The sequence below is a fragment of the Agelaius phoeniceus genome, chromosome 4 (genome assembly GCF_051311805.1).
Source record: "Agelaius phoeniceus isolate bAgePho1 chromosome 4, bAgePho1.hap1, whole genome shotgun sequence".
Lineage (NCBI taxonomy): Eukaryota > Metazoa > Chordata > Aves > Passeriformes > Icteridae > Agelaius > Agelaius phoeniceus.
The window spans coordinates 32,851,891-32,864,557 of NC_135268.1; the positions used below are offsets into that span (position 1 = coordinate 32,851,891).

At 39.1% G+C, this 12,667-nt stretch overlaps 1 protein-coding gene across 2 annotated transcripts in view; it reads right to left on the reverse strand.

Annotated features, from left to right (window-relative positions):
• Positions 1-10,571: 10,571 nt before the first annotated feature.
• Positions 10,572-12,667, reverse strand: part of PDGFC (platelet derived growth factor C) — a 123,895-nt gene continuing 121,799 nt past the window's right edge. For both annotated transcript variants that reach the window (XM_054633336.2, XM_077177239.1), the window contains one exon: positions 10,572-12,205. In XM_054633336.2, coding sequence (XP_054489311.2) covers positions 12,089-12,205 — 117 coding nt within the window. In that variant the 3' untranslated portion in view covers positions 10,572-12,088. The remainder of the gene's footprint in view (positions 12,206-12,667) is intronic.

Consider the following 12,667-nt stretch of genomic DNA (forward strand, 5'->3'; position numbering starts at 1 on the left):
GCACATGGGTCAGGCAACTCTGTAAAACACACAGCCCTTCCCTCAGATATTCCCCAAAGTGCCTTTGTGCCTGCCCAGAAGGAAAGAGGGCAGGAACAAAGTTGCACTAATGAAGTGCAACTATTGAACTAGTGAACAAACACTATTTGTGTTTGTTATTGGGCAAATTAATCCCTAGTTGGACGTCTGATACAACTAACTTGACAGTCACTAAATTAACAGGCAACATATTTGGAAATAGTTTTAAGCTCTCAGGTTTTTCTGAAAGGACTAAACATGTTAGGGGGAAAAAAAAGTATACATAAAAAAGTTTTCTAACTTTAGGTAGAAAGCTGAATATCCCACTGCAAATAAAAAAAATGTTTTTAAAGATCTCTTGTAGAGTGAATGTGTCATGTTATTTTTCCATGCTTCCCACATGAAGCAATTTATTTCACCCATGGGAAACACAGGAAAATATATTTCACAGTACGTACCTCCGGTAAACAATTTTGCTGGAGCTCCAGTAAAAAGAAAAGTTTGAAATGGCAGAAAATTAAACATAATACCTCCAATTACTGAAAATACTGTACCTACAGTAAAAATGAAATCAAGCACAATAGGCTGAGAGAACACCAAGGAACTTCATACAGCAAACAGAAGACTTAGCTTTCAAAGTAAAGATATTCTTGATTGCACAGTGGGAGGAAATTTCTAAGAGATGTATCCAAGCTACTTTTTTTTAATTGATTTCCCACTTTCTAGATTTGAGTCTCAAAGTACTCATGTCACTTAAATATAAATTGCAGCAGCTCATTCCAGCTCTAAAGGTTTAGGATTTGGTGAATTAAATGCTAATAGACTGAAGCCAAAGATTACATGCCCAAATAATTAGGAAATAGCTAATATATTTAAACATTTCTTTTTTCTGTTTAGAACTAAATATTAGCCAGTTGCTTAGCCATAGTAAACCTAAATCACAGGCCTGATCCTAATTTTTTATGCATATTGAATGCTTTAATCAAATTGAAGTCTTCCTCAGCCATGTGCAACCACAACCTAGCTCTTTCCATTACAGTCTCCAATGGCTTTTCAGCAAACAGCAGAAAACCTCTCCAAATCCTTACCCCTCTTTGCAATGTTTCCCTCTGTGCTTTGCAGAAAATAGGCAAACACAACATGCAATAGGAGCAGCTGAGCATTTGGCTCACCACTGGCAACTGCAGCTCAAATCAATGATATACTCTTATGGCAGAATGTCAAAGAGAACAAAGCATCCAATGAGAGGAAAAGGACTGGAAAACATTCTGACAAAAGTTTTGTCTCTTACTACTTGACAAAGTAATGACAACCAGACAGAACCTTGGGAGATGAGTTTCCTTCTACAGCCTGAGAGAAGCCACACCTCACAACACATCCAAAGAAACATCACCCAGAGCAGCACATTTCATACCCAGCTGTGAAGGAATGGCAAATCTCTCCCAGTACAGCATAACCTCTGCCTAGATGCTTTCTGCCCCTGATGGCACACCCTTGCAAAGCCAGTCAGGAGTTTTCCTGCCTTTGTGGCCTTGGAGAAGACATTTACATAGGCACCAGTGACATCCCTTCAGCCTACTGGAGTCAAGGTGCCCATTAACAGGTCTCTGTCATGCTTGTCTTTGGCATCCTGCACTTCCAGGCAGACTCAAAGCAGTGGAAAACACAACTCACCTTCCTGCAATGGAGATAGACACACCATCCCTTCAGAGCTCTTCAAACAATGAACACCACCAGTTCCCAAACACAACAGCTTCCTTTGTAAACACCATCCTTTGCCTTGTGCTTAGTTTCTTCAGTCTTCCTACACCCCAGTCTCTTTTCAAAGATTAGTTTCTGATGCCATTTTTCTTTGTTCAAAGGGGAGATTTTGAAAAGCAGTAATAAAGTCAAACTACAATCCACTGCCTTTCAAGAGATGCTTACCTTATATTTGTGTCTGTAAAGGGTTCCTCTGACTCTTCCATTTTTCATCTGTAGAGATACTAAGGTTTTGAGATTTTTTTTGGGCATGGACTAGCTACTCTTACTAATTCTATTGCTTAACTACACTGATGCTAATCTCAAACATCCAAGAAAGACTGTTTCTACTTTCTGAGGCCCATTAGCACAGCTTATAGGCAGGAAGAATATGCACAGGCTTAGGTAGTTCTGATGCACTGCTTGCAATGCAGAAGGATGTGTGCAAAAAGAATATATGAAAGCAAATAAAGTTAAATATTAGATTACAAGATTTCTATTTTAATCTTGTTACATTTTCCTATGAGAGGGAAGAAAATTTAAGTTTTAAGAGACAAACCAGTCCTAGCTCAGGAATCTTTCTGCCAACAGAGAATGGTGTCTCAAGCCATCTTCTTGAAACTTAAAAATAAATCTGTAGTTGACCTCTTCTCCTACATTTGAATAAGATTCCTGTAATGATCTCACTGTTTAAAACTGTTCCAAAGGTCACAAAGAAGTTTTCACTCCAGCTGTCACTCAGAGTGACCTCTGAGGATTCTGCAAGGGCAGCCAAAATTCTAAAATCCATTAAGGTTTCTTTAAAAAGTTGTGAACTGTGCTACCATATTTAAGGCAATAATTTTAACCCACCACACAAAGTGCTTTTACATGACTGGTTGTGGTTAGTATAGCAGTGATATATTAATTCATGTACTCTTATGGAGTAAATTATTTATATAGAGAACCTTGTTCACTGCTTCCACATCAGAAAGAATGCTGTCTTTACTGATCTAAATGCCACCTTGAACATGGGCAAGGGGAACAGCAGCATTGTTGTGAAATTGTTTTTTCACATTCCCATTGGGCAAAAAGAATTTTTAACTATTAGGATAGTTTAACTAGCTCTTCATTTTTTTCCCCTTCCAGGAAGGCTAGGATGATGTCATTTGCCTTTATATATTCTCCCAAAGTAAATCAAGGACAATTCAACTTTGAAGAAGTTCATCCTTTCCACTGTTTACTCCTGGGGGTGCTGGTCCCCAGCCCTGCATCCTGTGGGTATTTACATAGTGGCCTATCTGTGAGTTGATGGTTATCATCATCCTGTGTGGCACCATTCCTGGCATTGCTGCCCCTGGACAACATGCCATAAAATTGCTCTGATGTCATTTCCCAAATGAATAGAAACTCACATTCTCCATTTGCTCCTGTGAGGTACCTTTTGTCAGGGCAAAGTACTGCTAGCAAGTACGAGGGGAAAATGTCTATGTTTTTATGTGCTACATAAAGCAAAACCAAAACACAGAGAAACTGTTAAGTAAGAAATTTGGTAAGAGTTCAAAGGCTATTGCTTATATAAGAAACTTGATCTTACTTGAAAAATAAAGGTGTGATTTCACACAGGATATTGGCCTAGATATAGGCCATTTCCTATCACATAACGTACTATTATTTCACATCCTTATCTTCAGTTTTTATCTTGAAAGCAATGATTAACAAAGCAGATATAAACCCTTAGAAGCTTTTTCAGGGAGAAACTGAAGAATTTATCAGATCATAAACATTACAAGGCAATTTGATGCCTAGGTATATCCTTTACGGCATAAGAAAGTACTTGACTCTCTGCTTATTAATTCTTTGCTCTATGATGAGTTGAATATCTCAGTGTTAAGATGAAGATTAAATTTTTATAGAAATTATATGTGTGCTACTCATAGAAAGGCTGATGTTGGAAAGGACCCCTGGAAATCATGTGGTTCCAGTCCTTTGGTCAAAGTGGGCCACCTACAGCCCATTGGCCACATACATGTCCAGGTTGCTTTTGAATATCTACAAGCAAGAAGACTCCAAAATCTCCCTGTGAGATTACTGAAAACTGTGTGAGTTAGTGAAAACTCTGCCAGTGCTGTGTTACCCTCACAATGAGAAAGCCTTTCCTGATGTTCAGAGGGAAACTCCTGTTTTTCAGTTTGTGTCCATTGCCTCTGGTTCTGTCAATTACTGGGCAATGCTGAAGAGAACTTTCCTTTCAGTAATTTGTACAAATTGATGAGATCCTCCTCAAGCCTTTTCCTTTTCAGGCTGCACATTCACACCTCTCTGAGCCTTTTTTCATACAGGAACTTCTCCAGTCCCTAATTATCTTAGTGTACTTTAGCTGCACTCTACCCAGTATGTCCATGTCCCTCTTGTCCCGGGGAGCCCAGAATTGGACACAGCACTCCAGGTGTGCCCTCAGCTGTGCTGAGTAGAGAGGAAGGCTTGGCTCCCTTGCCCTGCAGGCAACATTCTTCCTAATGCAGCCCAGGACACTGTTAGCCTTCTTTGCCACAGGTGCACAGTGCTGGCTCATGTTCGACTTGGTGTCCACCAGGAAGGACCTTCAGATCCTGTTGTTCAAAGCAGTTTTCCAGCTGGGTGGCTCCCGGCATACGTTGGTGCCTAGAGTTGTTCCTGTCCAGATGCAGGACTTTGCACTTCCCTTTGCCAAACTTCATGAGGTTCCTGTAGTCCCTTTCTCCAGCCTGTCAAAGACCCTCTGCAGAGCAGCACAACCCTCTGGTGCATCAGCTACTCTTCCCACTTAGGAGTCATCTACAAATTTGCTGAGGGTGCACTCACTCTGCCCCAACGTCCAGAGCATCGATGAAGATGCTGAACAGGACTGGACCCACTACTGACCCTGGGGCCCACATACTGCTCTCCCACTGGATTTTCTTCTGGCCTGACCACTTGTCCAGTGTTCAATCCGCCTCACTGCCAGCTCATCCAGCCCACACTTGATTAGCTTCTCTAACATAGCTGTCTAATTTAGTTTCTTTGATTGAATGGCATAAATCCTTATTTTTACAAGTAGGAAAAAAGCTACATTACTTTGGTATTAACATGCGACACTGATAAACTACTGGAAATGTACAGTTGCCAAAGTGGCTGAAAGGAATTGCTCACAGTCACAGATTGTGATTTAGGCCATCATTTTGTCTCTTTGTTTGAGATGTTAACACAGCATCTCTATTTAGCACTGGCTATGCTTTAAAGGTTGCCTCCAATACTTCTTGAACTATTGCCAGCAATAGTCAAAATTTCAGCACCAAAATTTCCTAATATTTTAATTTACCTGAAAGTGATGGAAAAAAAAGAATATTCCAAATGTATTAGAAAAGATTGTTCAACCTGAGTGATGCCTTGAGTACAATAAAATGTACAGTAGAAATATATATACTAACAATGCTTTGCAAAAGAACATTTAGTAACCTTTTTCTACCCTTCCTGAAACTAATTAGTCGGTATGACACTTTCATTACTTTTATTGAACACTTCACAGTGCATACAAGAATTGCATTGCATCTCCTGTGTAAAAGAGTTACTTCAAGATCCCACTGCCTTTTTCGTAGTGAAACAGCTAATCTATTCCTTTGGAACCTGTTCTGCCCAGGAAATCAAGTTTAAGACACTTATGATAACCATTTTCTGTGAGGCAGAACCTGTGCTGAATTTCAGCACACTGTGATTGTCGGGTCCGGCTGTCTGTCTCTGCCCCGACACGGGTAGAGTGGTTCTTTGGTGGGCGCGACGCAAAGGACGAGTCTGGACTCTTCAGCTTTTCGATCTTCAGGTTGTTTATTATTTCTTATCTACAAAATTTTCTGTCTGCCCAACAGAGGTCTGATCTGCAAGCAGTCACAGGCACTCTCTGACCACCCACGGGGCGGTCATGTCTTTTTATACTAAAACCTACGTATACAATATTTACCTTTATTTCCCAATGCTTTTCACCCATGTTAGCAAGTGCACCTTCACCATAAACCAATCCCCAAGTGCCAACATCATCACAGGAGATGGAGGACAAGAAGAAGAAAGAAGAAGGACAAGACACGCCCTGATCTCTCCATCTTGTCTCCATAACCCCCCTGTACCAAAAACTTTAAAGTTTATATCTCACCCTCTAAATGTGTCTCTTTTACACCTTTTACTCTAAAGTGATTCTCTTGTCCTCAAACTCTTGTTACTTCTGTGGATGGATCAAAATCAAGCCACTAAACACTCTTGGCAACATTCCAGGATTTTCAAGACCCCCAAGGGTTCTCCTGGCATCTCTGGACATCGGGAACGATGTGCTGAGATCCCACATGTGATCACATAGTGCAAAAGACACATTCACTTATTTAAATAGGCTGTGTTTTACAGCTCCTCCTGAGGATTTTATGGGCTGTAATTCATACTCTGGCTAAAGGAGACCTAAACTGATGATCTATGGAATTTGGAAAACATAGCATACTTTCAAGTATGCTTTCATCAATGATCACTATGAATAGAGACAAGAATGCTGAACTAGATGAGCACTTGGTCTAAGGCAACACAGGCCTTTCGCTTGTTTTCTTATTAATAAGAAAATGAACTCAATCCTAGTTCTGCATAATCAACAACCTGTTTTCTAAGTGGAAGCCAGCCTGTCACCAAGGACCACATGCAAACCATATCCCACATATATGTACAGACTGCTTCCCCAAGAGCCAGATGCCATTAAATTTTCAGGAAAGCATGTACTTTCAGCCAGGAGGAGGTTGTTTCTGACCATATCAGAAATTTGTGCTTAAGCTCCAAGATTTAACTACACAACATAACACAGAGTAAGATTCTTGTTATATTTATTTGCTTAAGGCTCTGGATGAAAAAGATTTTATAGCTCAAATATGCTTTGTCTTTCAGCACTTACCTTCAACATGAGACATGAAAAGTAACTAAAGCAAGTCACAGGTAAACAGACTTATTTTTGAGTATTTTCATGGTGGGGCATATCCTTTTTGGAGAACAGTGGTGGAATTGTGTTAATTTGAATTCCATACACCCTTCAGCTAGTCTGCTGTGACTTTTCTATTATGTGAATGCACCAAAAAAGCCAATTCCTGCCTGAAACCTCCTCTCTGCAAGTATACCAAAAGTCTGCTTAGCCTTCAAGCATAAAGATGCTACATGGTTCCCAGGTAACTGATTTCTCCTCACTGAAAAGTGTACTGGTCACAGTAAAAGAGATGCCACCCTGAAGGCTGAAAGAATCAGGGGGTCCAGCCTTTTAAAACCTGGGGAAATAGAGACTAATGTGTTTACTGCTTCTGAAAGTGATCACTCAATTTATGACAAAAGAATACAGAATTAAAAAACTAGCAACGAGGGTGAAAAGCAGCCTCTGTTCCAAAATTGCAAAAAACCTCTAAAAGCGTGAAATCAAAGTTCAAAACATTTTCTTCTTCTCAGTCTCTAAATGAAGCCTTTTGAACAAGGTAGTGAAGTTCATTGAACTATCTTTTGAGCCTCAAAGTTGCTAATTGTTCTGATCACTGTGTGATGCTGTTTTTCCAAATAATCCTAAACATTATGGCCTTCACTCTTAAATAAGTTTTAGTTTCATGTCTGGGACAAGACCCACCCCACAGATGTGTGAAGCAGGACAAAGATAAATGAGTTTTCTTCCCAATCTTGCTAATTTAATGGGATTCTGCACAGTGAAAGGAAAGCAAGTTTACTGAGATGTGGTTTATCACTCAGCCTAAACAGGAGACACACCAGATCTAAGCTGGCTTGGATCTGTCTTCATTGAAGCAGAATCTGAAGAAGGCAATAAAGGCTTGAGTCAAACTGGCACTTCTGTCTTTACTTCATTAGGCAAAAAAAAGCTGCCCAGATCAGCTACATAGAAAGCCATTCCAGACTCAGAACTCCTTAAGACTCTTGGAGAAAGCAATGTTTTGTTCAGAAAACAGGCCTGTGTATGAAGTATTCCCATTGATGAACCTTACACATCTAACAGAGCTGCCTCAGCTGGGAGGGCCAGGCTTTGCCTCTGTACTTGATGAAGACAGCCCAGCTCAATGAAGGCTGACACAGAGCAAGATTCAGGGCAGGAATATAGCTTATGTACTATCACAATCGCAAAAAAAGCTGCCATCTTTCTCCCATGATTGAGCTGTAAACTTATCCTTATTACAACAGTCTGGGAGAATTCTAGTGAAGCAACAGGCAAACTGTCTTCTCAGAGAAGTTTGTCCAATTTATGCTGAATTAAGCAGCCATTTTTTTACAATGTGATTTTGGCAGATAAACAAAACCACTGTTCTTTGGTTTCAAATGTGCATGAAAGGGCTTTTAAAGGCAAATTGATAAAGCATCCCATGCAAAAAGTGATAAAAAGAGCAATCTTACTGAAAGAAATTTAAATATCATATCACAGAATCAGAAAAGTTGGTCTACTTAGCTTCAGCACCTGGTTTGAACAAGAATCATGCAACCATGATTCTTCAGCATTTCTGCATGATGTTTATGAGAAAGCCTTGAACAGCAGCACTATTATTATATATTTGGAAGCCAAACAGAAATGTTTACAATGTAAATGTCAATGTAAATTTTTATAATTTTTATTTTCAGAATTTGAGTAAACAAAATGAGATTATTTAAGCAGCTAGCATCTGAATTGCAAAATTTTAAGAGTTTCAACGCAGTTCTTTGTTAGAAAGGAAATCAGGTAACAGCTTGCATTAGCTGATGCACTAGCTAATAAAAAACAAATCTTTGTGTTTCTATCTTTTTTTCTCCCCACACTCTATTCTCTCATCCACATTTTTTTCCTCCTATTCTGCTGAAAAGGAGCTGTAAGCCTGTTCAACCAGTCAGACACAGAGCAAAAACACTTAAGAGCCAAGAGATGTGCAGTTAACGCCCTTGGTGAGTAAAGATTTGGTGCTTCTCCATGACTCCCATGCTGGCCACAGCTGACAGGAGGGTTCCAGGAATGTGAGTATCTACAGAATCCATAAAAACAAGGCTCAACATCAGTCATCAGCTCCCCCACCTATTCCTCTGGGGGGAACAATTACTTTTGACTGAAGACATTTATTGGGCATAGGATAAAACTTACAAAATCCAGACTGTGCTATTTGGATTTTGTCTGTTTACAGGAGCTACTTTATTCTACTTGGTTGTTTCCACTGTTCAGACTCATTAGAAACAGCCATTATTGCCAAACCCTGATGCTCACATTGATGCAATTCAGGAATTCATGGCTTAAAATACACAGTAACATTTTAAAAAAATCTCCACTAAGATGTAACATCAAAACTTGCAACTTCTATTCCACATTAGAAAAGGCTTACTACCTACTTATGTCAATCTATTTCCACACATCCTTGGCATTCAGCTGCCATTACCTGTAGCTGTGAAAGGCACTGTTAGCAGCTTGTTAGTAATTCACTATTGATATCTTCAGTCAGTTTTTACCACAACTTTTGCTTAGAAGCCACCCACAGCCAGGAGCAGCTGCTCTGCCTGGCAGGACCCGGGATGCAGCACCAAGCAGGAGAACTGCACCCTTCACTGCTCCCCTCAGCTGCTGCCTTTCCCACATCCCCTCCTGGAGGATAAATGAGCCTCTCCAGACTCTCTCAGCTAGGGAGGAGGTGCAGTGCCAAATCTCCTGAATGTCTGAGGAGAGGTGGAAAAACCTGGCACAAGTAGCAAGAAGACAAAGCCTGAGCATGGAGAAAAGGGGGAGGTACAGAGCTCAATGATGCCTCACAAGAGGGTGGCAAACAGAAATGGTGTGAAGGCAATACAGGGAGCAAAAGGGAAAGGAGCTCAAATACAGGTCCAAAGCAAGTAGCTGGGGAGGAAACTGGTTCAAGGAACTGGCAAGGAAGAAAGTGAGACAGAGGGGGTCAATAGGAAAAAAACTACTTGTGACATTTGGAAAACACTACTCTCCACATCCCACATGGTCCCAGAAACTCCCCATTACTCTGCTGCCACCAAATACCTACCTCAAAATTCATGACCAGCCTTTTTCTCCTAGCAAGTCTACAGAGAGGATGAGACCTCCTGCATTTTCTACAGCAGAATCTTCTGTAATGGAATTACATATTTTGATTCCTCTGCTGAATTATGATGCCAGAGGCTATGATTTCTGTCTTTACCTTGACCTGCTGTTCAAAAACTCTTTAAATTAAAAAAAAAAAAACCAAAAAAAGGGACAACATTAATGCAAAGACATCCCCAACATCCCTGCAAAACATTTCTGGTCACAGACTCAAAACTCAAGTAAACCAGGTTTCTTTGGGACCATAATTCTGTATTCTGATACAGGGTTAATATTCAGACTGGAAAATTATATGTCACATTTACACCAGAAATTTTTCTTACTGTGTAGGTGTTTGAGGGTGGGGACAAAATAAGAAGCCACCTGAATATTTTCCAGAATTGGTATCAGAAAGTCATACTAACTTGCAAAAAACCCAAATTTTCATCAGAATTCATTTTCACTGTGGAAACAATAACAGAAGATGCAATTTCAATCTGATGGCTTCACATCCCACACAATTTTGAACATTTTGACTGTTTCTACAAATAGCATCATATTAATTCCTTTCCTTTTTTTTCCCTTGTGTATTTACAGTAATGCAGAATTAATAAAGCAAGTGGAAGTCTTGGCAACAGAAGACTTTTGTTTTCAGAGCTGACTTTCAAAGTGGTAAGGAGAAAATCACCATCCTATCTTTTCCCATTAAATTGTATACTGACGGGTACAAATATGCAACCACACTGAAACTTTTATTCTCCCAAAATTAGCATTATTACTTTATTTTGTGATTCATTACAATCTGAAAATCCAATAGTCAAAAAAATAAACTAGGCATAATGTTAAAGCATTTTACAAGCAAAATACTTTACTGTTTCTGTTTCAATTTGCATGGGGTGGGATAAGTGTATGGGTTAAAGAATAAAACATACAGAAGAACAATACCATAGAGTTTCATCAAACTGCTCTGCAGAGTGTTACATTCCTGTGAGTGAACAGTACTTAAGCAGCTGTTTCTGTCAATGGAAAACCATACACTTCATCATTGACAGGACTGCCTTCCCATGACCATGATGAATCATGACGGCTGCAAGACACTGGTTTCTTTTCTTACATTGTAGGTCATTCTCCTTTAAAGAAATTAAAGAGTTAAACAAGCCAGAATGCATCCATCTATGCTCATTTCTTTTCTACCTGAACAAAGGACAGTATGGAGAGAGGGAATTTTTAAAGTCAACTTTTGAAACTGGTTATAGTAACCTCTGTCTCTCATATTTTTAGGCTCATGGAGCTAGCAAGCTTAGAACTTCATCCATATATCTTTGTCTACTATTACTGTGCATCCAGGTAAAAAAACCTGTAGTTTTCACTTTGTAGAAACAAACTGAAAAGAGATCATGCTTCTTTCCCACTGTAGTCACATTTCTGTTCCTCCAACTGTATAAGTCTGGCTTTAAAGTCTCACAAAACTAAAAAATAGTTGATCTAGGTTGTAATAAAAAAAGAATATTAAATACCTTTGGTAAAAATAGATATATTTAACAAGTTTAGAAAAGCAAATAGTTATATCGTCAAAAGGAGAGTATAAAAATGTACACGATAAAAAATAACAAACACACAAAAAAAAATCATCAGCCATAGTAGTAAGAATAAAGGCACTGATCTTTTCAATGTTTGCTTCCTTAGCTCACATTATTGTCCAGTCTTCCTTCTAAAAGGCAGGAGCTTTACTAGAGCATATGGAAAAATCCAGTCCTTCCTACCAGCATTAGACAAATTAAATTTAATTCAGAAAAAGACAGTCTGATTTAACCCAAGTTTATACAACAGAGAACGCTTTGATTTAGAGTACGTAGGAGTAGCTGAACACAAAGATTTCAGGTGTTTTCAACCAGAGGCCAGATGTACTCGAGCTGTAGAAATGAGACAGCCAGCAGGATCAAGTCTCCATGATGTCAGCCTTCTAAATCTATTTTCTACTCCTAAATTATTAATCCATGTATTGCCAAGAAAATTGTGGGGAACAACAACAATACATATATTTTAAATCCCTCATTGATGCCTTTCTCCCATCCTTCCACTGGGCCTCCAAACAGAGCTGTCACACAACATATAATCCCAGTTTGGCTTCTCCTCTTTTTAGAGCTCACTGTAAATCTTCAAGATGGAAGATCCCCAAAGCAAACAACTGAGATTACAGAAGGAGATAATGCACAAGCCCCATAATAGAATCAGCCATTGATTGAATGTGCTTTGAAAGAAAACAGCACAATTATATCATGTTTATCCTTCAGTATTCCTTTTGCACACACAGTCACACTCCTCGTGGTGTTCCAAGGGTACATCTGTCAATGATTTATGCAATCCCCGGACACCAATCCTTGGCTTCAGCTGAAGAACCTGAAGGAGAAGAAGCCAAGCATCAAGAAAACAGCAAGTGCTTCATCAAATACATAGATTATGAGCTAGATTGCACTGGAAACCCACTGGATGACAGGAAGCGTATTAAAACTTAATGTCTTCTTTAATTCTACCCACTCATTACTATTTTTGCTTTTACCTCAAGCCATTTACAAAATTGATTAAATCATGTTGAACATGATTAAATCACGTTGCTTTGCCAAAGAAGAGTCTTTCAATTTCAGATTTCTACTTAATTTTATTTAAGAGCAAACAGTAGAGTTAACCCAATTAGAAAATTCTATAATAAACAATTTTAGCTATAAATTTACAGCAATGGAAATGAACAAATATTTGTTTCTTCATAAAGTCAATATCTACCACTAGAGAAAGAACAAAAGGTATGGCTGTGATATGTCTGAACTGCACCAGCAAATACCTCAGAAATTATTAGTTACACAG